The 25,729-nt window shown below is 32.3% G+C and overlaps 2 protein-coding genes and 1 long non-coding RNA gene across 9 annotated transcripts in view; all 3 read left to right on the top strand.

Moving 5' to 3' along the window:
• LOC143230285 (uncharacterized) overlaps positions 1-6,324 on the top strand; it is a 55,239-nt gene extending 48,915 nt beyond the window's left edge. Inside the window, exon 3 of the transcript XR_013016339.1 lies at positions 6,267-6,324. The gene's annotated coding sequence lies outside the window, so the exon portion shown is untranslated. The remainder of the gene's footprint in view (positions 1-6,266) is intronic.
• A 512-nt stretch (positions 6,325-6,836) lies between these two features.
• On the top strand, positions 6,837-13,055 carry LOC143230290 (uncharacterized). Its single transcript, XR_013016348.1, has 3 exons — positions 6,837-6,995; positions 9,169-9,320; positions 12,907-13,055. It is a non-coding gene; the product is annotated as an uncharacterized LOC143230290 (long non-coding RNA).
• Positions 13,056-19,583: 6,528 nt separating this feature from the next.
• Positions 19,584-25,729, top strand: part of LOC143230284 (uncharacterized) — a 28,035-nt gene continuing 21,889 nt past the window's right edge. For all 7 annotated transcript variants that reach the window (XR_013016325.1, XR_013016324.1, XR_013016326.1 and 4 more), the window contains exons 1-2: positions 19,584-21,346; positions 24,658-24,758. Coding sequence is in view for 2 of the 7 variants with exons in the window: in XM_076463535.1 (XP_076319650.1) it covers positions 24,741-24,758 (18 nt within the window). In the remaining 5 variants the exon portion in view is untranslated. The remainder of the gene's footprint in view (positions 21,347-24,657; positions 24,759-25,729) is intronic.

Below are 25,729 nucleotides of genomic sequence, written 5' to 3'. Positions count from 1 at the left end.
AATTATTCAAGACTACTATAATTTATCAAGCTTTCCAACTGATCTATGAAAATGTTTAGAAAATGTCATTATTTAATAAATAAAGCATCAATGTTATTCTTCACTTAATAAAATTTGATTCGAAACTGACACCTTTTACTGAATTAACACAAAAACATTTTAATCACATAGTTTACAAAGTGGCTTTTCTGTTTGTCGTAATCATGTACCATTGACAAGTAAACATAAGTGAATAAGTAACTTTCGAAAGATAAAGAGTTGGGAGGAGGTTATTTGATGGTTGTATAAAATTTATTAATAACAATGAAGATGGGAAACTTTCTTATTTTAAGTTTCAGCCTATCAAAATCCATAGCTGATGTTTCCAATTAGTGGTATTCTGAAACCAATGCAAAATAAGAATGAAAATTTAAAATAAAGAATTCAGAGTAGAGAGACATGTAACATAGAAATGTAAAGGATTTACATCAGGATTTATTTGAAAACTTGCTTCTAAATTAAGAAATTAAAAGTTGCATAGTTTTAAAACTTGAATTAAAATATGCTTTCTTGGTACCAACCTTATTTACATACATTAATAATAAGCTTGTATAATTAAATTTGAATGTAAACCTGATAGGTTGATCACATTTTACTCATTTTGTTGTGAATTATTAATTTGTGTCATGTAAAACCAATGGTCACCATGTCTTAGTGTGGCTAGTTTAGTTAGGGCAGTGTGGTTTGTGTTTCATTACCAACAGAAATCAAACTTTCTACTCTGGAGCTATTGGTGAAGCAATTGCAACGTTTTGCAAGTTTCTGTGTGATCCTAGCACATGTATCATTTATCATGACAACTGGTTTTACATAAAAATAATCAAGCTGAAAAATAACACATTCACATCTTTAATAAATGGATGTGACATACACACTACAGTTTAGTCTATGTGCATATAAATTGTCAGAAGGGCTGAAGAGTGAAAACAAAAGTCTAGTTGTTGTCATATGCAGCTTAAACAAGACTTAGTAAGTAGTAATAATAAGAAATACAAGTTGTTTGTGTTATTGATTTCTGAGCATGCATTTTTTGACAATTTATTCCTGCTAATATTGTAAAATATATTCATATTAAAGCCACATCAAGTTTGTGTATAATTTTAACAAGATATTTACTTATTTAAATTTCCAAGTGTGTTTTTACTTAATTACAATGTGAGAAATGTTCCAAGTATACTTATTAGTTCCTTAATGGTTTTTTAAATTTTACAAGATAAAGTTATGACTATCAAATATCTTATTTTACGAAATAAACATTATCCTCTGTTGTTTTACTTTAAATTTAGTCAAATTAAAGAATATTCTAAGTACTAGGTTTTTTATTTTGGCTATGTATGTATCCTAATAAAAGTTTTTTATGGTTGTTCTTTTGTTTTCATTACAAATAATTTTAGTAACTACACAGTTATATCTGTGGAGGCAGCCGTGATATAATATGGTACGTCCAGCTATTCAGAAGCTCGAATTTCAGGCATAGGGATTCTGCAGTCTCTCACAACATAGAGGTTTAATTTCTGGGATTGCTATGTAAATGTCTCAGTTTTTTCTTGGTCTTTGAGATGAACTCTTTTCTACAGTAATGTCACTTATAGTATATTGAGAGGAGGTTAAACGCATTTCAGTCAGAAGTTCCAACAGTAACTCATTTTTATTATGCAACTTTTAGGCAGAGATTTTGCATCTTTCACAATAGCCCTGTTTATGGTGACTTAATCAACTACTGTTTGACTCTCACAACTACACATTCTTTAACTCCTTGATAGATTTCTTATGTTGTTTTGGATCGTTGGTCTCAAATGACCATTCCAGTTACCTTATGGGTGTTTTAAGTTTACATTAAATGTCCTTTTTTAACACCTGTTTGTGACATGACTCTCATATGCCATATATCCACTTTACCTGAAAGTTTATTTTTTGTGGTTGCTGATCCATGGACATCACAAGTGTGGGTGATTTGTGCTGTTTGTCAACAGACTGCATTCTCATTCTCTACATTCTCAAACCAGTTCTTCTTACCCAAGATACTGTCAGGTAGGTAGGAAAGAGGATAAATCATTATTACAGATTCATTTGATCACTATTTCTCATTTCTGTTTCCAGTTAGATTTCAATTATGGTCATGTTCAGTGAAGGTATTCAAGATTTTGTTGCTTGTCACTAATGCCTTTAGAGATACTAGACAATGACTTTTTATTCTGGGCTTACATTGAAATAGATGAATCTTCCGAGAGTTACATATAATCAGATTTGTGACATTTCCATGTCCTTAGCAGCTGAGTAAAGTATAAGGAGATCCTGCTGATCAATGGAGTGAATAAATTGGGGTCAGTTTGATTTTAAAAAATTTATGGAACTTGGTTCACCTATTACTCTGTTTCCAGAACACTATTCCACAATACTCCCCAGTGTGCATTACCCACCCACCCCAATTCTAGTAGTAGAGCTAGGTTGTTTTTACCACACTCAGTTTCTAGTCAGTGGGGTGTTCAACAAGAGTTTTTTTTCTCCAGAATGTTAAAGTGAATTCCTCCACTTTTGAAGAAAAGAGCAAAGTTAGAGGCTTTCCTACCTGAACTCCTGGATTTTTTTTTTCCAGAAATCAGTAAGAATGGCACTAGTACAAATTTGATCTTGACTATCTAGTTGAGATGTGCATGGCCCTTGCTTTTAATCAGTGTTAGTTCAGTACATTGTTTATGTAAGATGGTCTGCTGTTTTCTTGTTATTCTGAATGTGGAGTGGTCCTATCCTGGTTCTTTGGTTGAGCACAGTTATTCCACATCCTCCCTGTAATAATTCTGGGGGAAAGTGGGATGTACTTTCCTGAAACATAACTCGAGAGTGAGGATGAATGTTCATAACTGAAGACTGAATGAGTTCTGTTTCCTTTAGTTTGGTAAGGCCTACATGATCCAATCATTTTGAGGATGGAATGTTGCCTTTTGGACTTTTTCAGGTTGCATTCTTTCTCGTGGTTTTGGTGGCTCATGACACATCGCACTTATGGGTATAGATTGAGATGTACCATAAAATTTTCTTTTAAGTTCTACTGGATCATCAGAATAATTAAACAAATCAATTGCACAAGCTAGAAGAAGATAAAAAGAGCATGATTCATTTTAAGATATAAAAAATGCTCCAGATAAGAAGCATACCAGTATGTGTTCCAGTGAAAAATTTGATATTTATGGCTTTAAAAAATGTTGTTGTTTTACTGCTGCAAAAAAATGAATACTGCTCCTGCTGCCTTAACAGCAATTGATAGCTGCATTCTTGTAGCTTTTTTGAAGTTCTGCCTAAGATTTGCACAGTTCACACAATAGAGCAACAAGAATAAGCTCTCTCTAACAACCAGATGTTTCTGTTGGTGAACTCATGAATGATCAGTTTATTTCATAATGAATTACTGCCCTGTCTGTATGGAAATAATAATACTAGGCCCCTCTTTCTGTTTTTTGTTTATTATGAATGTTTTTTATAATTTGTATAAGTAGTGTTTAATTTCTGATTTTCTGAGAATGTTCAGGTAAACCATAAAAGAAGAAACATGCACTGCATGAAAATATGTATTTTAATACTATATAGGCTTAAATATTTTGAGTAAAAATCCTTCTCCTGCTTAAGTGGAAGAAAATGTTGCAGTATCATTATTTGTGTTTTTTATTACTACATCTGATGACTTAATTTGTAAAATTAATCCTGCGCTAAATTTATCCTTTTGAAATAAAATAATTTATTATTAATTGAATTTCTTTTTACCACAAAATATTTCTGCTGCACTTTGTAAAAAAATTAAAATTACTTCCACAGACATAATTCCGGGAGTAATTACTCCTTACAGAAAAAAAAAACATTATCTGGAGCACTGGTATAAAAATTCTTTTTCTTATATCACATAAAAGATTCAGTGCATATTACATAACAATGATTAGTTTGTATAAGACATAAAAAGCATTCCTCTAAATGAGAATCAGAGTTAGTTAGACTGTGTTATTTCTAGGAATTTTATGAGCATAAAGGGTAGAATATTTTTGTAAGACAAGAAGAAATTAATACTTTCATGTCAGTGAGAGTCTCAATAAAGAGAATTTTGAAACGTAAAGTAACTGTCTAAGATGGGAGGACTACTTTGGAGCAGAACTTTCCAGTGGGAGTTTGCTTCCATTGCAGTGGACAAACCTGTAGTAATAAATGGTGGTTACCATTTTTACAATTCAAGTGTTAGATAGGGAGGATTGACTTGAGCATAAGTTCAGGGCCTTTAAGAAAAGTGAGTATGTGAAACATTGAGAGCATAGATGTCAGAATTTATTTTAGTTAGTGTAAACAGTATTATAAAATGTGATGTAAAGGAGAGATAGTAAATGAAAACAAGTAATTAAGATCAAAACATAGAGGGAAGCCAAGAAACATAAGACTGAACCCAAGTCTGCTTTAATGTATGAATTGTGTAGTTAATCTAATATCCCACATGTGTTGGTGCTAAATGTGATTTAGATTTATGGATGATCAACCTAAGAGATGTAGCCATTTAAGTGGTCAACTGAGTGTAAGAAAAGCGAGTGAATAAAAACATCAGAATAAGTTAAACACACATGTAAGGGAAGAACTGTATCAATGAAATAGAGAAGACCAGTAAACACTAACCACTTATAGAAAATTGACTAAAAGAAATAAAGTGACATGATGATGAGGTACAATAAGAAGAATACTGTGTATGCATTCACTTTTGTCATTGAGTGACCATGATAAAGTTTAATGACAAAGAAACATTTTCCATTTTGAAATTAGGTGCCTTATGATAAAGACTGAGTTGAGATGGATTTCTAATCTCCTGATTTCTTTGGAACCATAAATAAACTGATGTAAAAACCTGAAAAATCAATGCGATTTTGGCTGCTTCTTTCTAAAAGAGAGTGATTTTTTTTTATCAAGGATTTAAAACAAACTGGATCAGAAAAAAGAAACGGAAAAATTTGGTGAATTAAAAGAGGAAGAGAATGGTGAAATTGAAATTAAACACAAAACAGAAAGATCTGTTAAGACAAAAAATCTCAAACCCAAAAGTACTACAGAAAACAAATGATTTAAGATGACCCCAGCCCTAGTAGTCCAGGTGAGGAAATCATGCAGAACAGAATAGTCAGAAGTAAATACCTTAAAGAAACTCACCTTTTTTACTATTACCTTTAGCCACTCTTGGATTAGAATGAATTGGTAAAACAACATAAGTGTTAACAGGCAAAACAAAAGGCCTAACATTTGACTTGCTGATGATCTCCAAGAATAACAACAACCAGAAATAAATTATATGCTTAAACCTTAATCAGTTCCTGCTGGTGTGCTTCTCCTGAATGGAAAACTTATTCAGGTAAAATTCCTGCACAGAAAAAGTGTTGTAGGAAAGAAATTGTTTTTTCAAAATCAGCTTCAATTTTAGGAAAGAAGAATGCTTTGAGGTAGTATTTTAATTCTAGCTAGAAATAAGTGGAATGAGAATAGTTAATAACTGTGAAGAAGACAGTTTTAAAATGAGATAAATCAGAGTATGCAGAGCAGAAAATTGATGATTAGTCAAAGTGAAAACCCCAATCACCCCTATAACTGATTTTAGTGTCAAGAACTTGAAAAGACATATGAATATAGTGAAAAACTTTGCTAAAAGACTACTGGCATGATGAACACAAGGAAATTGAAGGCTATTAATGTTTTGTTGATTTTTGAATATAAAGGAAAGATAGAGGACAAAGAATGAAGAATTGAATCTCCAACATAACACTAGCTCCCTCTGCCCTAAATGAAATTGGTTAAAGATTTAAATTAGAACATTCCAGTACTCAAGTACTTCAACAGTAAAGGTTGACAGTGCCAATGTAGTGTTTTTGTATGTACTAGAAGCAGATTTTATCTTTGCCCTCTTGCCACTGATCAGTTTATAAAAATTTATATGAAAAATTATCTTAAACAAATAGTATGTTTTACTAAATTCAGCTTTCGCGATAGATTAGAAGATTCTAGAAGCTCTGCAAATGAAGTTAGGAAACTGTAATATTAAAGATATATAAATTTTGTTAATTTTAGCATGAGTTTAAAATTGAGATAAATCTTTATATATATAAAAAAAATTCTTAAGGATGGATTTTTTTGAGTTTCTCATTAGCTATTGTACCCACTATATTTTGTTTGATAAGAATCACTTTAGTGTTTGTTCCTTTCAATTTTTTCAGGGAATATTTTGGAGTTAAGATCGGCCTTGGCTTGGATTTTACACCTGTATGCTGATTTAAGCTTCATTAGTAGGAGTGTTGTGTTTACTGTATTGGGTGATGCTCACAGGTATGAATAAGGGGGAGAAAAAAGATAAAAGAGTAATCAAACAGTTTATTATTTTTAAAACTCATGTTTGATCATTTTCTAAATTATACCTCAGATAAATCAGTTACTTAGAGCTACATGATTGATGGAATGTGGTAAGTGATTAATCACTAGACTAATTAATCAATGGTTAGCTAATTAATTATTTTCACACAAGCAATTTGTTGCTGGATTAATTGCAAAGAATAATAATTGGAACCATTAATTTTTATTGGTTGATATGTTTTGAACCATTAATTTATCTTAAAATATTTTAAATAATTTTTGTGATAAATTGATTTAAACATAATTTAAATTAATCAGTTATTTTATGTGGCATTATCATTGAAATTGATAGTTGTATATTATGGTTGATTTGGATGTCCAGCTGTACTGTGTTTTTTCTATAGATTTAAAACTAAAATGCATTTGTTTTTACAGTGAGGGAATTTATGAAGACTACAAGGACACCATTTTATGTCCTTGGTGGGACGTAGAAGGATGTAGATATGGAAGATTAAGCCATACGTGCAATTTTGAAAGAATAACTCATCTTTTCGACAATGGTGCTGCTGTATTTCTTGATTTTATGTCACTCTGGGGTAAGTATTATATAGATTTGCATGTTAAAGCTGAAGAGGAATAAATAATATTCTCTTCTTCAGACTCTGAAAATTTTTTGTTATTTAGTTTTAAGACGTTTTTAAGTAATGCTTTTCTTGTGCCTATTTTCTTTATGCATGTTGACTATCCAACATGCATAGTAATTTTGATCTTAAGATTAAAAATACTTGTATGCATCAGTAAATACTCCAATTTCACATGCAAAATAATAATTATAATTATAATTATCGCCTTGTAATAGGGGAAACATCATTTGTTTTAAAAACAATTGTGGTTCTGGTTTTTAGTCATCTTTCTTTTCATGAGCAGCCAAATTTTGGTGAGAGTTTTATCAGCGCTTTATTGGTCAGTTGTTTGTAGTATGATTTCAGTAAGTCATTGATGAGTTGCTCATCAATTCCATTAAAATCCAAACTGATGTGCTAATGATGTGATTTATTTTAACAAGAGGATGAAAAGTGTACACATATTTTAGCCAGTTTTTTTTCCAAACTGCATTCATATTTGAGGTAGTAACCTCTTTACATTCTTGATGTTGAATGGTTTCCAGAAACCTCTGATGTAGATGTTTCTGTTGCTGTCCACTGCCCCTGATCATTTATCTGAAGATTTGTCACAAGTGATATGCTTTAAAAGAGGCTATGACGTATTCATTTATTTGTTGGTTCAAAGAAGTGGTGTTTGGAGTAAGAAACCCACAGAAATGTTTGTTGATGTGTAAATTAGGTTGTTAGGGTGATTTGGTGAGTTGTCATCAACCACTAGTGCTTTATGGGAAACATTTTTCATAGAAAATATCTCTCTACTGTAGGGCAGAAAAGTTGTAAACCAGTCGTCAAAAATTGTTTTGTTGTTTAAACCTGTTCTGTCTGGCATCCTCTTCCAATATAGATCAGTCTCTCAAATGTTGAAAACTTGACGGGTCATATATCCTCTTTGTTCAATAATATCTTTTAAACTGGTTGGCACATTGATGTTGCTTCCTTTTGTACTTGCTGCCTTTAGGCTGTGTAAATGATGCTCTTTTTTTAATTTGTCAAGTCAGTCTTTGCTATCCATTATCATAGGGCAATACCGATTTAGTAACTTAAGAGATAATTTTTCTTTCTTGATAGTTGCTGTAGCTGATGATGAGAACATAAGTCTGGCTTTCACAAACTTCTTGATGGTTTCCAGTTTTGTTGTTACTGAGATGGGTTGTGTCTCTGTGTTTTGGCTTACTGCTGGCACTGGAATCACTTACAGTATGCTTTACTAATCATTTTGTATTTAAGGGCAGAATACAGTCTAAATAAAACTATATAAGTACATTGGTTGACACCTTTCATGATCCGAACAAGACACTTGAGATGTATGAACTGTTAGCACACGGGCTGGTCAAACTGACGTGTCATGATGTTTCAGTAAGTTACATTCAGAATATAATTAAACCACTTAACTACCTTGATGTATGAACAAACTTGACAAGAAACCATAGATGATAATGCAGCTTTTAATATTATATAAATTTTAAGTTCTTAATAATATAAGAAAAATATTTAAATACAACTTTAATTTACCCTGGTGTGAGAATTTGAATATTTGTTCTTCAGTTATTTCCTCTTTTTTAACTTCCCCCTTAAACTATGAAATGTTATGTAAAATGTCATTAATCTTCTAAATCTTCATTTTCTATGCTTCAATCATATGGAACTTCAGAGCAACCAATGAAAATGCAAGAACCTCTTGCCACACCCACCCTTAACTTGCTCAAATTTACAAATTGCTAATACATTGTTCTGAGGCTAAGTCTTATTGAATTTATAAACAACAGGAAGTCTAGAATACAAATGAGTGATAAAAGTATGATTCATCCCATATGATATTACAGATAATTGATAAATTTAGCTAATTAGATAGCCAGAGACTGAGATATTTATCTCAATGACAAACTGGGTATATCTTGCTTCAAACATAAATTATTGTGATATTATATTTTTCTTTCTTTCTCTCTCTCTCTTTTGAAGAATAATATCAGTTTCTCAACAGATTTTCCACTGGTCATAAATTATGTTGTGATAAATTTGTTATACATTTTGCACGTATTTCTGAGAAGTTCAGCATTTCTAAAATCATACACCAGTTTAAAAAATTATTTTTGTATTTTTTTAGGTACCAGAATTTCAGTATTCAAGGTGTGATGATAAAAAATTAAAAAGAGGTATAAGTGGTGTTTGCCATACAATTTCAAACCACTTTGCCTCCAAAATATCAAAGAGGCAACAATTTACAACTGAATACAGAAGACCGATGGTATACTTGTAGTAAGTACACGTGTGAGCTTTTTGGATTTTATTTGCTCTAAAGCTTTCTGATTTTTAGTCAAGTGATATTCTGTACATTTAGTGTTTTAATATTTTTAATGTTTGGTTAGTTTTGTATTTTGGCCAAAGGTACTTAAGGGCTACCTGCATTAGCCATCCCTAATTTAGCAATGACATACCAAAGAGAAGACAGCTAGTTAGTTACCACTCTTGAACTACTCTTTTTATCAACAAAGAGTGTAATGGATTTTAATGTTACAACATCCCAATGGGTAAAAGTATGAACATGTTGGGGGACAGGGATTTGAACCCATAACCAACAGACAGTGAGACAAACCATTACCATCATTTCTTTTCACTATGGGCTTGGTTGAATCAGCCAAGTTTGTGACCCCAAATTTATCTTTATAGTTTCACCACAATAATTCCTAATACGTTTTGTGTATCTTCATAAAAATTATGTCAACTGTGAATAATGATTGAATCATTTGTTGAGAAAACATAATTTATAATGAAGTCTTTTCACTGCAAGAGTCTGTGAATGTGTGGAATCAGAAAATTGACAACTGTGGGTGCAAAGTGATTTTCTTGTAGATTAAAAACTTAAATCATCTGAAATTTAAATTTAAACATCATAAATAAACGTGAAACATTTTGGTCAGTAAAACTAGACTGTATTTTGTATTATTCTTCCCAAACTCTGTGTGAGGTTTGTCAATATGACCAATCTTGTAACCATTAAAATAAATCAAAATTATCTTTTTTTTTCTATAATGATTTCAGATTGTAATATGAAACTACATTTGTTTATTCGAAATTGCCTTTTTTGTAACAGTGTTATTGCCCTGTGAACTAAGTTTAACTAATATGCCTACCAAAGAGGTTGCAAAACACTTGGAAAACATGTAGCTCACATTATCTCAGTGAACTACACAATGCACACGAGCTACTCACAAATTTCTTGATTTGGGAAAAAAGTGACTGCAATCACAAAGTAATAACCGCCACAGTTGTCGTGTTTGTGTATCTCCTCCTTTCTCTTCTTGAGAATTTATCCTGGTAGGATAACATGCCAACACCACATTAAGCATCCATTTGTTTCACTACCCCCTCTAATAACTGGATCTCCACCTTTCCAGGCATTCCTATGAGATACATGCAGTTTCTTCATGATTTTCTCATTTCTTATCTCTTCTTGTGAATTATTTGTACATTATCTACTCTGAAAATTCTGCACTTGTTTCTTACATCAAGTATTGGGGGGTTACCCATTTAAGGACTTTGTTTCCACATGTTGTTTGTGATTTATTCCCATTGATATTTGCCATGTGCTTATGGCATATTCACTCTCTTGGCTGGACCAGATTCTTTCTTTCAGGTGTTTTTTCAGGTTTGCTGTGTCTCTCTTGAAGGCTTTTGCCACTTATCTCAACACAACTTTTTTCTTGAGCTCTAACAGATTAAGCTCTTAGCCAGAACTAGTCTCATCATTTTCTTATATACCTGTGTCACCTCAGTTGCTCCAACTTCACACATTGTGTTCATCTAGGGGTGTTATCCTTTCATCTTCATATATGGGATTTGCCTGGTCCATAACCATCTATACTTTCCAAATGTGTACCACTTTCTATATCACATTCCTCTTGTCCTTCGTTTTTTTTTCTTCTTTTGGTCAACAGAAGTGGCAAACTTTTCACCACTGTTTTGTCTACCACTTCCTTCCTGTTCTATGGTGACTCACCACTCAGTCCTTTTCACGTGGTTGTTTAGCTATGGACTATCAATCTTCACTCTAGCTGGTTATTGGATAGCTTGGTTTTCTACATTTTGCCTTCCCCACTTTATTCCGACCCTTTTCATGCCTCGTTGGGACCTGACAATGATTTTATATTCTCTGACACATGCTCTGTTTGAATTATTGGCTTCTAGACATATTTCCATCTCCTTACCTATGGTCTCCATTGGTCTGATTTTAATATCATTAGTGTTTTTCACAGTCTTACATTGTACTTGTACTTACTTTACCCAGACCAGGCTTCTTTTCTAAGACTTCTGTTAGTTGGGATAGTGATTGTACTTTTCATCCTATTTCCCTCCCTCCTGTTTCTTTCCTATATACTCATTTAGACTCATCTTCTGCATCTTGTCTTGGTGTTATTTGGCACGTACGTATTTTAAGGGCTCCTGCTATTTTTTTATTCTACGGTTGGACCCCTCATTGTCTAGATCTGTTGCCTGCTACTATTACAGTGTGGATAAGCCAACTCCTTCAGTTTGGATATTATCTGTATGTTAGTACATGTGGATGATTCTCACATGTCTTTCATAAAACCTGCTTTATTTCCTGCTGAGTTTTAACTCTAATCTACTTTTTTCAATCTTCACACTGCCTTTGAGTAGGGTAAGTATATTTTCTTTTTCAGCACCCATTTCTCTTTCATTGGATCCTGCCAGACAGCTGGCGTTGCCTCCCACGGTATATGAATTTTCCAAAATTTGCATATGGTTTAGGGTAATAATAATAATAAAAAAAAGTGGTCAATCCTTTTGCCCTGGCATTACCAGTCCTCACTGTCAAGTTAGGGTCTTCTGCAAGGTTGCTTGGGGTATCCTTGGTATTATATTTATCTAAGTTGCATCTACCATTCCATGGACTTTCATGGAAAAGACCAGTGTCAGGAGGGTGTCTACCAAGTTCTTGCTCTTGCAGACTTTTAAAAGTAGTCTCATGTTAATGTCTCCAGTAAAAGACCTTTTTGGCAGGTATCTGATAAGGATCTTGATATATACTGAGGTCTTCCAAGTGTAAATTCTTCTCCCTTTGTTCAGATTCCTGGCTACTAGTTCACTTCATGTTAAATGTGATTTTAAAAATGGTGTTAATCAGAAAATTTCATAATATCAAGGCTTCTTATTGTCTAAAGTTGTTCATATTTGAAAATTGGGAATTCTATTAACTTATTGATTCTAATGACTTAGCTCTTGCAGATACTTAGGTTAGAATCAGTATCCTTACCTGATTAGGCTGGATGCTGCCCAGACTTTAGAATGTTAAAACTACTAATATAAGATTTTATAACTATGTAACCTGTTGCCATAGAAACATGAGTGTGCTAAAAGAGCAACGGTTACATGTCACTTTGGTTAGACATGAGTAGTGAGTGATATTGAAGTAGCTTCATTTCCTCTAGTATATTAATTAAGTTTTTTGAAGTTTGTACACAGAATTATAGAACAATACAATCTTTATTACAGGGTTCACTGTGGCTCATCTTTTACATTTAAATTTTCTGGGGGAAAATTTTTGTAAGTTGTTTTGAACATGGTTTTAGTTTGTGCATCCTGTTACTTTGTTAGAATTTAAATTTCTGCTTTAACAGGACTCCTTAGTTTGAGAATGTATCAAATCTAACTAATCCTTTCAACTTGCAACACTAATATAGATTATTATAAATTTTTTAAATCAACATGAAAAATATGTAACATTATATTCTTCTTAAATTCTGTGTTAAGTTTTAATTTATTTTCAGTTAGGGTGACAATACATCCATATAGTTACATAGTATTCCTTTAACCATCTTAACAGGATGTTGTAAGTGTGGTGAAGATGGGCACATGTCACAAGATTGTCCTAATGTAGGTGGGGACGGGAGAAGTAAATCTGGTTGCTTCAAGTATGTTGAAAATGGACACGTCTCATGAGACTGTAAAAATCCTGACAGAAGTTGGACATGATGGTAAGTTTTATGTAAACTGTTTTGATGTTAAAAGATACTACTATATTTTAGGATGTCTGTAAAGAAGTTGAAGGTTTACTTGTAAGAGTAATGCATGTTGAAAAAAACGATTAAAGAAAACCTGATATGGAACTTTCTCTCTCATCAGTATTTATTTTCCAAATAAAACCCTATAGTGGAGTTTATTGCCTTGCTTCCGTAAGGTTCGGAAGGAGGAAGTTGTTCTGACTGGACTACGATTGGTCGCAGTTTTTAACACATCGCTTCCTTTTATCTGGAACTGATGCACCGATGTGTATTTTGTATAACACTCAGATTACTATAAGCTACATTGTACTTTCTTGCCATCCTTATGACTCTCAACGGCACTATTTTAAACATGTTCTGTCCCAAGGTTTTTCCATAACATTAGACAGTGTTATTGGTGAAGGTGACACTGTCCACCTTGATAATGTTTTTAGTTTTTTAACAGCCATTAATCTTTTAATGTCATTTAAATGTTTTATATTTCTTCATTTAATCTTTTTTATTGTGGTTCCACTTTAAGAGTCACAATCTCTCTAGTTCAATTTGAAATTAGAAAATGGCCATAACATTAAATTCCAGAACTGGAAAGGCCAATTTCAGGTGACTAATGCTGCTGTTTAAACTACTCGTCAGTCGTCCTGGCGAGTTTTTATTACAATTTTGCTACATGTCTTTTAACACTTTTATTACCTACTTTTTGATAGTGGCTGTAATGACACATAACCCAGAACCAGGACTGGAAAGGCCAACTTCAGGTGACTGACGGTGGTTCTTGTACTTACCTGTTAGTCTTCTTGGCGGGTTATGATAATTACCATTATGCTACAGACAGCTCATTATGACTTTTGTTACTGTAGTTTTTCTCTTAACGTTGTAGACTAGATGTAAACATTGGTTTTATGCTATTTATGTTTTTACTTGCTGTTTTGTTATACTTTCATGTCCTTTTATGAATTTTACTACATTTACTTTAATTTTACCTTTTTTCCGGATGTTGGGTGCCAGATAGCCTAGCTCCTTTGTGCCATAAAACACGAAATCAACCAACCAACCACTGAGATATAAAAAATTTCCAGATCTTAACACATTGTAGTCAGACTAGTAACAAAACAGACTCTATTTCCACTAACAAATCTTTAGCATAAATATTTCATAAAAAAAAATCTGATTCTTTTATACAAAATACCTGTAATCTTTACTAAATACCTACCTAATTTAGTGAAGATATGAACGTTGTGTCAAAAGTTAGCATAAATACTTGACATGTGCAAATGTGTAGAACTTGTGTATATTATACTGAGCCTGTAGCAAAAGGATTAAGTTGTAATTTCGTTTTTCATTACTAATGAAATTTGAGTCAAATTTTCTTATTGTTAACTTGTTGTCTTTTCCTCCAAGATAGGTTTTTCTGTTGTGTCCTTTATCCTTTTCTTTAGTGGACTTGTAAGTTTGATAATTGTTTTTTTAACATATAAGTTCCATAATGGTTTTGTATGTCAAATGTTGTTTATTAATTTATATTGCTGTACTTCATGACAATTCTAGTGGGCTCTAAGTTCTGTCTGAAGGTTTCTACCTATCTATCTATTTCCTTCCTTCCTCCTCTTTGGGATCATTTTTCTTCAGATTGGTCTGTTCAAGATTTACTACACAAAGGGGCTGCCAAATGGGTGTTACTCATTCCCCTTGAGTGTAATTCCCATCTAATTGTTGTCCCTCAAAAGACAGATGTTTGGAGACCTGTTATAGAATTGTCCTAGTTGAACTTTTTTAACTGAAGTCACTGTGCTTTACCATGGAGTATTACCTCTCACTTAAGAGGGTTTTTTTTCCCTGGAACTCTGAATGATCAAATCATGATGGTTGCTTATCTTCATATACCAAGTGTGGATTGGGTGAGGGGAGCTTTCCTCAATTCCCAAGAGATTTCTGGTTGGTTGTTTATTGAGGAGACTTCTTTCCATTTGATATATCCTGGAACGTTTTGCAGTTTATTGGACTCTGTATTATTTCCTCTGCAAGGTGGTTTGCCAGGTGGATGTGGTTCAAACTGATTATTCCACTGTTATCAGCTATATCACTAAGCAAGGATAACTAAATTTAGATTTTTATTTTCAGACTATGAATCTTCTTCACTGGGCCTACTAGAACTACCTAGTAGTCTTCACTTATGTATCTGCACTCAAATCAGACTCTTCTTCAGAGTCTTGTTCCCCTTATCCAGATGACAACTTTTTTCTTTCTCACTACTCTGTATTGGCCTGCTCAGACATGGTTCCCTCTACTTTCGCCTTTACTGGAGCAACATCCCCTGGCCTTTCCTTTGTCTCAGTCTCTCCTCTGACAATTGCAATCAGATATAGTTCATACCATTGTCACTGAATTCCACTTGCTCATGTGGCTTTTGCATCAGCATCGACTTGCTCATCATGTAGCATCTTTCCTCTTCCATTGCATTCTTCCTTTCTCCTTGTCTTTATACCAGAGGCAGTGGTTTTCTTCATATCTTGGTCCATTTGCTGTGGCTTTCATCCTTCCTGTCCTTTTGTATATCTTATTTACCAGTTCTTTGCCTGGTTGTTTGATCAGAGTTTGTTTGTATCAGCTGTTACAGATAAACTTCTTTGTCCAATTTGTTCCCTAAGATGTTGTGTGGTCCATAATACCTCGATTCATGTTGTTATTTCTGTCTATTTATTCCAAGGATTCCCTATGTCCCCATTGTACTCACTGGTTAAGTTTATCAACTTGTATGATTGCTTATTCGGATTTGTCCGTAGAAGGTCGCCAATAACACAATGTTTCTTCTCACCAAGATCATCATATAACTATCACTTTTATCTGTTTGCCAGTCTTTGGAGGATATCATTCAGGCTCGAATGTGAATACCTCACTATACGTTTGTTGCACATTATATGCATGACCTAGGATAGGTATTGTTTGCCTTCTGTGATGATTCTACACGTCTCATCACCTTTGACTGTGCTAGACCAGAATATTACTTTTCACACATATTTTTGGTTGATAAATAATGTATTTCAGGGTCTCGCATGCTGACAGGTCTTATATGGTCAGATGTGCTCCATGTTATACTTGCACCAGAATTCAATAATTATATTGATATGGGGTGTTTCTGTAAGTCTGTAAAACTACTGGCAGCTTGTATATGTATCTCTCTCTCTCTCTCTCACTCATAATGTATGTATGTATGTTGTTTTTTCTGCCCATCCCCACTCAGGCTTTATCTGCTTTTCAAATACGGAATTATGGACACCCATTGCACTGTCCTCAGTGTGTTGTTCTTCTGGCCTCCTTCTTTGCTACGTTTCTTCTAGTGGAGAATGGGAGTCCTTACCACTTCTGGTTCTAACTTGTCAGAGTGGTAGGTCATAAAGATTTCTTCTCGAGTGGGTGTTGGAAAACCACTTTCTAGCCCATGTGTATCCACTAAGTGAAAAATAGAGCTGTAGTTTTTCTTATGGTTACAGTACAAAATAATGAATTGTACAATAATATTCAGTATCCAAGATGCTGCTCCTGGATGTTTTTGACTGAACAGATCATATGTTTCTTATGCAAGGCACTTCTCGATGTTTTTTGCTTAGGCAAACTGCACTTGGCCTATCCAAATACATTTTTGTGCTTTTCAAGCCCTAGCTACTTATTGCTGTTTTTCTCTAGCTCATTTACTGGCATTATGATACAACTCACTATGTTTGGTATTGCATCTTGTTTCTTATAATTGATGTGGACAGAGGTCTAGTTATGAATCCTACATGTCCAGGGCACTTCACCCTGATGTTTTTTTTTATTGCTAAGTCTTATATGAGGTGTTTCCACTGAATGTTTTTTCCAGATTGATGACACTTGGCATAAACAAATGTAACCAAAGGCACTTTCCTTAACATTGCATACACACAAGCCTTCCTATTTTTCTCGACTCCTTACTGTATCTTGTCATAATTATCCAGTATTTCCTATAGTGATTCAGTGCTATATATCTTTTATTGTGCCTGTCAATTCAGTTCAGACCCAATTATATCACTATTTATTCCTGTTCCAGAAATAGTGTGGTATCCCATCAGTACACTTTCTTTTCATATTCTAGTATATCTGTTCTTTCAGTGCAGTTGATTTCAGTTTGGTGTACGATTGATGTACCTTCACTAGCCCTTACAACTTGGCAATGTATGATTCCAGCTTTGTGTGAGAGGAAGGTTGTAATGTTTCAGAATCTAACACTTTCTTAATCTGAAAACATACTCCCAGTAACTACTTATATTCTCTCATCTACTTTTACACCCTTCCTCTCACTAAGATTCTTGGGTTTATAGTTTGTGCCTGCACAATTTTTAAAAGTTAGGATTGTTCTTGAATAGTTGAGGGAGCTACCTGTATGCTTGATGAGAAGTAGTCGCATTATCAGCACATATTCTGAAATGGTGCAAAACTGATTGGTGCAGTTTTACAAAATATTTTTTTAACAATGCTTAAATGGCAGACCAGGATTAAGAAAGATTTAGGTGAGGGGAGGAAGATAAGTACCTATCAGAAATACATTTTCAGAGTGAGAAAGTATTAACACTCAGATATCATGTGATAATATTTTGTAGTGTTCTTCATATGATAGAGTTGAATACGTCAGATCCTTTGTGGTTTTGAAGAAGTTGACTATTTGAGACATGATCATATGTTTTTGCAATTTACCAGTATGTCTTTGTCTTGATGTATCAACAACAGTTGGTATTCACATTGTTGTTGATAAATTGTGACAAAGAATGTCTTCGAATTGTGACTACAAAAGAACATGTTTAACCTTTTTTCACTAAGTGGATCAAAGTACACTAGTCAAATTTTGGAGCATTATTTCAAAATTTTATTAAGCAACATTTTTACTACAGATGTTAATGAAGTTGTCATCAAGACATAGCTTGTAATTTATAGTTTAGTATTTTATATATATTAATTTCTTAATTTAAAAGGAAATGTAAAGAAAAAAAGTTAAATATTGATTTTTGGGTGTCTAGTTGTTTTATTGCTCAGTTAATATTTTATTATGCCCACCATACAACATGTACAAGTAGCCAACTAATTAGAAACGCAAATTTGAAATACATACAAGCTAAATATGAAATAAGAATTTCGCACCTTTAGCAGATTCATAAAAAAGTAGTTTTCTTGTAAAATCATAGAGTGGTTTCTCCCACATCTTTTAAAAGTTCTTATCTAGTCCCACATACTACTCTTTAACTCCTGTATATGTGCATCAGATTTCACTTTGTTAGTATTTGTAAGATGCAATAAATTAATATGTAGAAAAGTAGGGAAAAGTTAAGTGACTATTCTGTATTATGCTGTTTTGTTTTCCTGTGAAAATAAATTAATTCTTGTTACATATCCTCAAATTCCTTGTGTAGTACTAGAATATTGTTTATTAAAATATAGCATGTTGAAGGTTAATTTGCATTATTTGAGAAGCAAAGAAAAAATTGTGCTCGTTTTTGATGATCATTGGAGCATTCTGTATCTGAGTGTGATCTCATATTTTTATTTTTCTATCCTGTTGTTTCCTAGTGGGAGGATAAATTTTCCTTTGGACCTTCTACAATGCCATCATCCTTGTGAACCTTTCCAACAACTTTATTCAAGCATTAAACAGAAATTCACAAAGTTTATCAGACTTTCTTCCATCCCATTCCCTCACTTCCAGACTTTTTTTTTTTTTCTTTTCAGAACAGCAGGTGCACCAGGTGACATTACAGTTTTATTGAGCTGAGATAATAAGAAAATATATAATTTGAGTGAGATTAGGTTAACCTCATGAGGCTACATTTCTGTAATTTGTAGATTCAAGGTATTTATTACTCTTTGTTTGAAAAATATTTTTTTTGCTAGAAACTGTGAGTTTCATTGCCTGTAATTATAATTATCATTTTCTTTTTACAAATTGTTCCATAAAACAAAAGTTTAGAAGTATGACTAAAAAGTTTGCGAGACAATGACAAGCTATTTTTTGGTAGTCATGAATCTAAGGTTGTGAATATTCAGTATAGCTTTGCTCCAAAATAAGCAGAGGCATTTCATAAATTAGGGAATTTTTCTTGATTTGACAGTTAATTTAAATTTATTAAAGCTAGCTTTTGTTGTTTCAACTTCAGTGTTTGCTTGTAATTTATTGGTTTTGAATATTATTATGTGCAATGTAAAATGAAATGTATAATTTTTATTTTCCATTAATTTTCTTTGAAATTTATTCAAGGTGGAATATAATGATGTGGCTGGAGGTATAAATAAACAATCAGATGATAATGAAAATGCAGAGAAGAGTGAAAGAGACAGATTCTCAGATGGAACTTGTGCCTCATCAAAAAACTGAATGGCGTGATGTATTTTTGTAGTTCACTATGAATGTTTTAAAGCATAAGTATGAAATATAATTGTATGTAACTTATATTTGAGGTACCACTAAGTAGTCTAAAAATGACTTTCAATAGCCTAAAAACATATACTGTTAGTATCTTTTGAACTTCAATACATTTCAAAGTATGAAAAAAAACTCATTTTGCTTGTAAAAGCTGATTCAGTTTTATATTATTCCATGTCACATATTTGAGAAACATTCTCAACAACGTCTAGTTGAATTTGATCTATACTTGCTCTGATAAAGGTAAAGATTGAACTTATCATGCATGAAAAATTTATTTTAAAACCTTTTTAAGTAAAATGGACATTTCTGAATAGCAAGAAACATGACATTGTTTTTATGAAAGGTTGTACAAACAAACTTGCTGTTCAGTTTTTGCTGTTGTATATATGGAAATAACTGCATTACATATACATGTTCTAGAATAAAAATTGTTCCTGTATTTAGTGATGAAAGTAGTGAAGTTATTTGGAGTTTTTAAAGTTATGTATTACATGTTTGTTTTATTTTTTCACTACTAAGTTAGCTACTCTTTATATTAATGTAGAAAGCTTTATTTACTTTTGAACTTGTATTTCATTCATGACATATTATGGATTTGCTTTTCTCAAACATAAAATTTAGCCCAATAGTAACCCACTTGCAATCTGTCACTGAATATGCTTGTTCTTTGAGACATGAGGTATTTTAATGTGATGGTCATTCCCATTAATCATTGGTAAAATAGTAGCCCAAAAGTTTCTGATCAGTGTTTTAGAGACCTTTAAAACAACATTCTTAATATTATAGGATTTGACTGTGGTAGTAATGGGTCTTTTGTCTTACCATGTTCTATATATATCCTTTTATTATTTGTTTAGTAAGTATGTGTTGTATAATCATTACCTAAGTTAGATACAGATAATTGTAAAACTTTTTACAATAGATAATGACTTATCATTATAACATTTTTTGGGTGAAGATATAAATCTTTAATTTCCTTTTAAATAAATAAGCTGTAGCATTTAAGTTAACAATACTTAATTTATATTTAGTCACATAATAGTACTAGAGAGCATTTATTATGTTGAGAAGAGGTTAAAAAGGATTGAAATAAATTATTTAATAACCTGTTTTTTCAATGTTAATAATATAACAAACATAATAACAAAAGTATTACGTCCATAGAACTCTTAAGGTACATGGAAATAGTATGTGCATAGTTTTATTTTAAAATTGATATTTGTTAAGACAGGCACTTAATTGTTTTTCTTCTGTTGTTATATTATGGATGTAAAATGCTTATTTCTGTTCCTCATGTTATATTCTAATTATTATTTTCCGATTCTCCAACTTTCCAAATCTGAAATATAAATTTGTGTTGAATAGGGATCCGAGTTCTCTCAGTGTTCTATCTAAGACGCTGATATTGTTGTGTTCATTAAAGCACACAAATTATTTATTTACTTTTAAATGTTTCATGTTAACAATCTTAGATTTAATTTTTTTAATTAGGTGAAACATATACTGTCATTTCTTGTATTTTTAAATATTTTTAAACTATTTTCTTATATACAATAAACTGACAGTTTTTCATTGTTTATGAAACTATGTAATCAGGTATTTTAAGTGTCTTTATAGTTGAGTTTGTGGGAGATTGCAGTGTAATAGAGATATAAAATAGTGGTATATATAACTAACAAAAATAAAAAAATTAAAGGTTTACAGTATCTATTATTAATAATTCATTACCAGTACATTTGTAGTTCGATACAATTTCTGTTATAGATTGAATGAAACACTTTGTGAAGGACATTCAGGGACTTAGCAAGAGGAAAAAGACGAAAGCTCACTTTCAGGTTTGTGTTTTTATTAGTGTTTTTTTAGAGACCTTTAAGACAATATTCTTAATATTATAGGATTTGACTGTGGTAGTAATGGGTCTTTTGTCTTACCATGTTCTATATATATCCTTTTATTATTTGTTTAGTAAATATGTAATGTATAATAATTACCTAAGTTAGATACAGATAATTGCAAAACTTTTTTGTAAGGAAGATATTTCGTGGGTGTGTACATAAATCAAGCTTTCCAGTACACCATTTTTTTAAATTTAGTATAGAAATTTAAACCTCTTGTGACATCTGAATTGCTCACCAGTGTGGCTGAATCTGCTATAATATCCAGGTTTATGGAGAGTAAATTCTGTATCTTATTTCCTCCTTACAAAATTCCACACAACACATGATATCTGGTTCTTAGTTTTATAAAGATGTCTTCTCCATGGATATCTTGCATTCTGTGGACAGATATTGTCAAATAAGGTTTGTTTAAGCTTGTTAGTCACTATAAGGTGTTTAAGTTAATATGAATAATTCTACTATTTTATGGAAGAGGGACAGTTCAGCCAACCTTCTAAACTCTGTATCTTCATAGCTGCTTACTATTAATAGACAAGTTCTTTTGGCAGTGAATTTTATTTTTGATGTTAATAAATCAAGATTTTGGGCTGTACCCTGTATACTAGAAATTGTGACATCCTTTTCTAGCCTACCTAATTACCACCCAAATTCAATTTAATTACATTGCAGAAGAGGGCCATCTTTTTAATCAAGTTTTATACATTTCTTTATTGGTATATTGAACTGTTTTTTTTAGTTTAGTGTTGATGGTCATTTTTACCCTTTAATAAAAATATATTCAAAAAAGATCTGTTATATCTTTCAACTGATTTATGCAAAAATATTTAGATTAATATTACAAAACACAGATTTTTTATGCATTTTTATTAAATAGAAACTGGTTTTAAGAAAATCTCCATTAAAAAGAGAAAAAGTGTGAAATTTCTCTAATCCAAGAAGATTTGTAATAATAATAAGCTTTGAATGCATTGTATCTTGAAGGTATCTTTAATATTATTGTAAGAGAGTAACATCTTCATGAAGGGTAGTTGTTTTGGATGGTATAATCACTGTTACTTGTGAGACTATGCATATTTATTTTACAGACCAAGAATGTAAGAATTGCTAACTTCAGTATATTAAGAGAGAGTTGTCCTCAGACTTTTTTATTATTATTATTATTCTCTACATACTCAAAGTAAATATCAGTGAAAGCACTACTCTTATGTGAGATCAGTGGTTAACTTAATTTGAATGATTATTCATATCTGGATTATTTCATTTGGTTCATATATTGGCTAAACTTCTCTGTTAAGAGAAACAGTTGCACATCAAATTCCTTCTATAAAATGCTTAACAGTTTAGTTTTGAATGGTAATTTTCATTGTATCTATGATAGTGCTAAACTTAATTACACAGGATGAGAAGGCTGATCGTGGAGATCACATAACTTTACAAACTTTCTTGTTGGGGCAAAAGGACCTGTAATTATTCCAGTATGTTTAGCTATGTTTCTTACTTTGATAAACAGTTGTTGTTCAGAAATGTGGTTGTATTAATATTTGGATTGTAAATCTTTATAAGTCTAGTATATTATTTGTTTTTGAATTTCACACGAAGCTACATGAGAGCTTCCCTAATTTAGAGGGAGGGCAGCTAGTCATCACCACCCACTGCCAATGTTTGGGCTACTCTTTTACCAACAAATAGTGGGATTGACTTTACATTATAACATCCCCATGGCTGAAAGGGCAAGCATATTTGGGGCAACTGGGATTTGAATCCGTGACTCTCAGATTACGAGTCAAACACCTTAACCCACCAGGCCAGGTGGGTATACTATTTTGTTAATAATGCTGGTTTTATCGCAGTGATTGTTTTTGTTTTTCCCTAATCACAGCTTTAACATTGTGAATAAGGGAGATGGTACAGAGTGGTCTGGGGTGTGGTGTTGGGACTCTGTTCCTTTCCTAAGTGCTGTGCTGTGCAAATTGTTCTGCTTCTGTTAAGAATATTTAAGATATTTCTCTTTGAAATGTTCGTTGTTTTGACTTTACAGTGTTTAATGATCTTGTTGTTATATAAGTATTTTACCTTGCAAATGACTGATAATATAATCTCAAGTGTGAGCCTACCAGTGACAAATTTCACTGTTGAATTGTTTGAAATCTTCTATGTGTAAACTGGTAGACAACTGCCAGGGAAGTAAAATCAACAGAATAAAATAGCTCGTGCTCATTTTATACACTTCACTGTGTCTTGCTGATCTAGATATTTTCATAGGCCTGTCGTCTGGCCTTGATGTTTCTCTTAGAGAGGAAAGGTTTCCTCCTTGCACACCTCCCATGTAAGTTAAACTTGTGCAGTCTCTTTCTGATTGTAGAGGCATGCACTTTCACATCAACAGTAGCCAGAACCTGCTGTAAATCCCGTGCTGACATTTTAAAGTGTATGGAGACCTCCTATAGCATCTTGCGGTCTGCTCTCGGGGTGAACTTGCTTAGACGACCAGACCTGGGCATGTTGGCAGTTGTTTTGAAAGTCCTCCACTTGTTAACTATTTTCCAGACAGTGGAATGGCTGATTTCAAAATCTTTTGGGATCTTTTTAAATCCCTTACCAGACTCATAAGCTGCTACAATTTTCTTTCTCAAGGCCTCAGACAGCTCTTTTGCTCTCACCATGGTGCTCAATCTCACTCCAACAGTCAGGCATGTAAATCATGCAATTTAAATCATCTCATTCTTATATTGTCTATATGTGTAAGTTATGGTCATTGTGATTTGGCTTTGATTATATCCTAATTCAAATTCTAGGTTGAATACATGATATGGATTGGATATGTAAAACAAACAAAGAAAAAAATAATGTAGTGTACGTGTGTGATACTTTGATGTGATCTACTGATAACAGCAAATTTGTCCAGGAAGTATGGGGTACTGTATTTAACAAGTTTTTTAGTGTATATAAAATAAGGGGCAAGTGTGTACAATTAACAAAATCTTTATTAAAATAAAACAGAAATAAGGGATGATGTGCAGACTGTAACAGTTGATGTTTATGCTAAACTGTGCTTAGTTTTACAGGTTTTACTCTCAGGATTGATAACTGAAATCATTTAGACTGAAACTGTTTTAGTCATAACTTATTTTACTAATTATCTTTCCCCAGAAAATATAACCATGTTTTGTCAATAATTTAAGTAAATCACTCTATGCCAAAGAGAATGACAACTTTTTTTATACTTTTGACCTCGCTTTTTGGTTCAGGGTTCTCAGACCATGACACAAACTGGACAACATTTCTATATCATCTAGAGCTTCAACAACAAGGAAGAACCACCAGTTGGTTCATGGAATTGGAGAAGTTGGTATGTATATGTAATAAAATATTGGAAATGAATATTACTTGTTAGTAATGGAGGATTAATAATCAAGTTAGCTGGCAACAGTTTAACATATTTAGCAAAGTTATGAAATGGATTGAAACTAAAGTGAAAACAAATTTTAATGTCATAAAACAATATATTAATTAATTTTTGTAATTTTTGTTTTAAAATTCCATCAAGTATATGTTCATCACTGTAATATTTTACTCAAGAACAAGTAGCAAAAAAATTGCAATGGTTTGTTTACAGATGTAAAATCAATAAAAAGGCATAATTGAGAAGAACTTGATTGAGGGTCTTAACTTAAGAGAGACATATGTGAAGAATAGAAATATATTTTTGTATTTTATAATTTGTTAGAAGTACTTACTCTTTTTTCATGTTTCTGTCAAACCTTTTTCTGTTGTTTGTATGTGTTGTTCATATAATCCATAGCATACCCTTTTTATGGTATAATAATATATACATATAGTGTACATCAACTTCATTGATTTACTTCTACAGCTATTTATTGCTGTTTAGCCATAACTAACATTTATCTATGCTTATAGTTTTACAAAAAGCTTCTCCTAACATCCCACAAAAATCAAAGCACTAAGTGATGGAGATGACACAGAAAGAAGCTGAGCTATAAATACATCAGTACCTTAAAACGATTCTCTGCCTTACTGTCAGTATATTTGGGATTTTTCAAGAAACTGAGCAAATTCTGTCACAAGAAAATTTCCACAGCATGAAGATGAGTTTCGAGTAGGAATGGTAAAATGAAATACTGCAGAAATATCTAATAACAATCTATATCCATATACAAACTTCTAACATTATTTAATAATCAATATATTGTTGTATTTGTCTACTATTGTATTTTCAATCTTATCTGGTGCTCCTTTGCATTAAGGTGCAAGAAATATTACATAGTTATACATTTCTTTAACTGGAGAAAATTTTTTCTT

The sequence above is a fragment of the Tachypleus tridentatus genome, chromosome 10, assembly GCF_004210375.1.
Source record: "Tachypleus tridentatus isolate NWPU-2018 chromosome 10, ASM421037v1, whole genome shotgun sequence".
NCBI lineage: Eukaryota > Metazoa > Arthropoda > Merostomata > Xiphosura > Limulidae > Tachypleus > Tachypleus tridentatus.
This window is presented reverse-complemented; position numbering and strand designations above follow the sequence as displayed.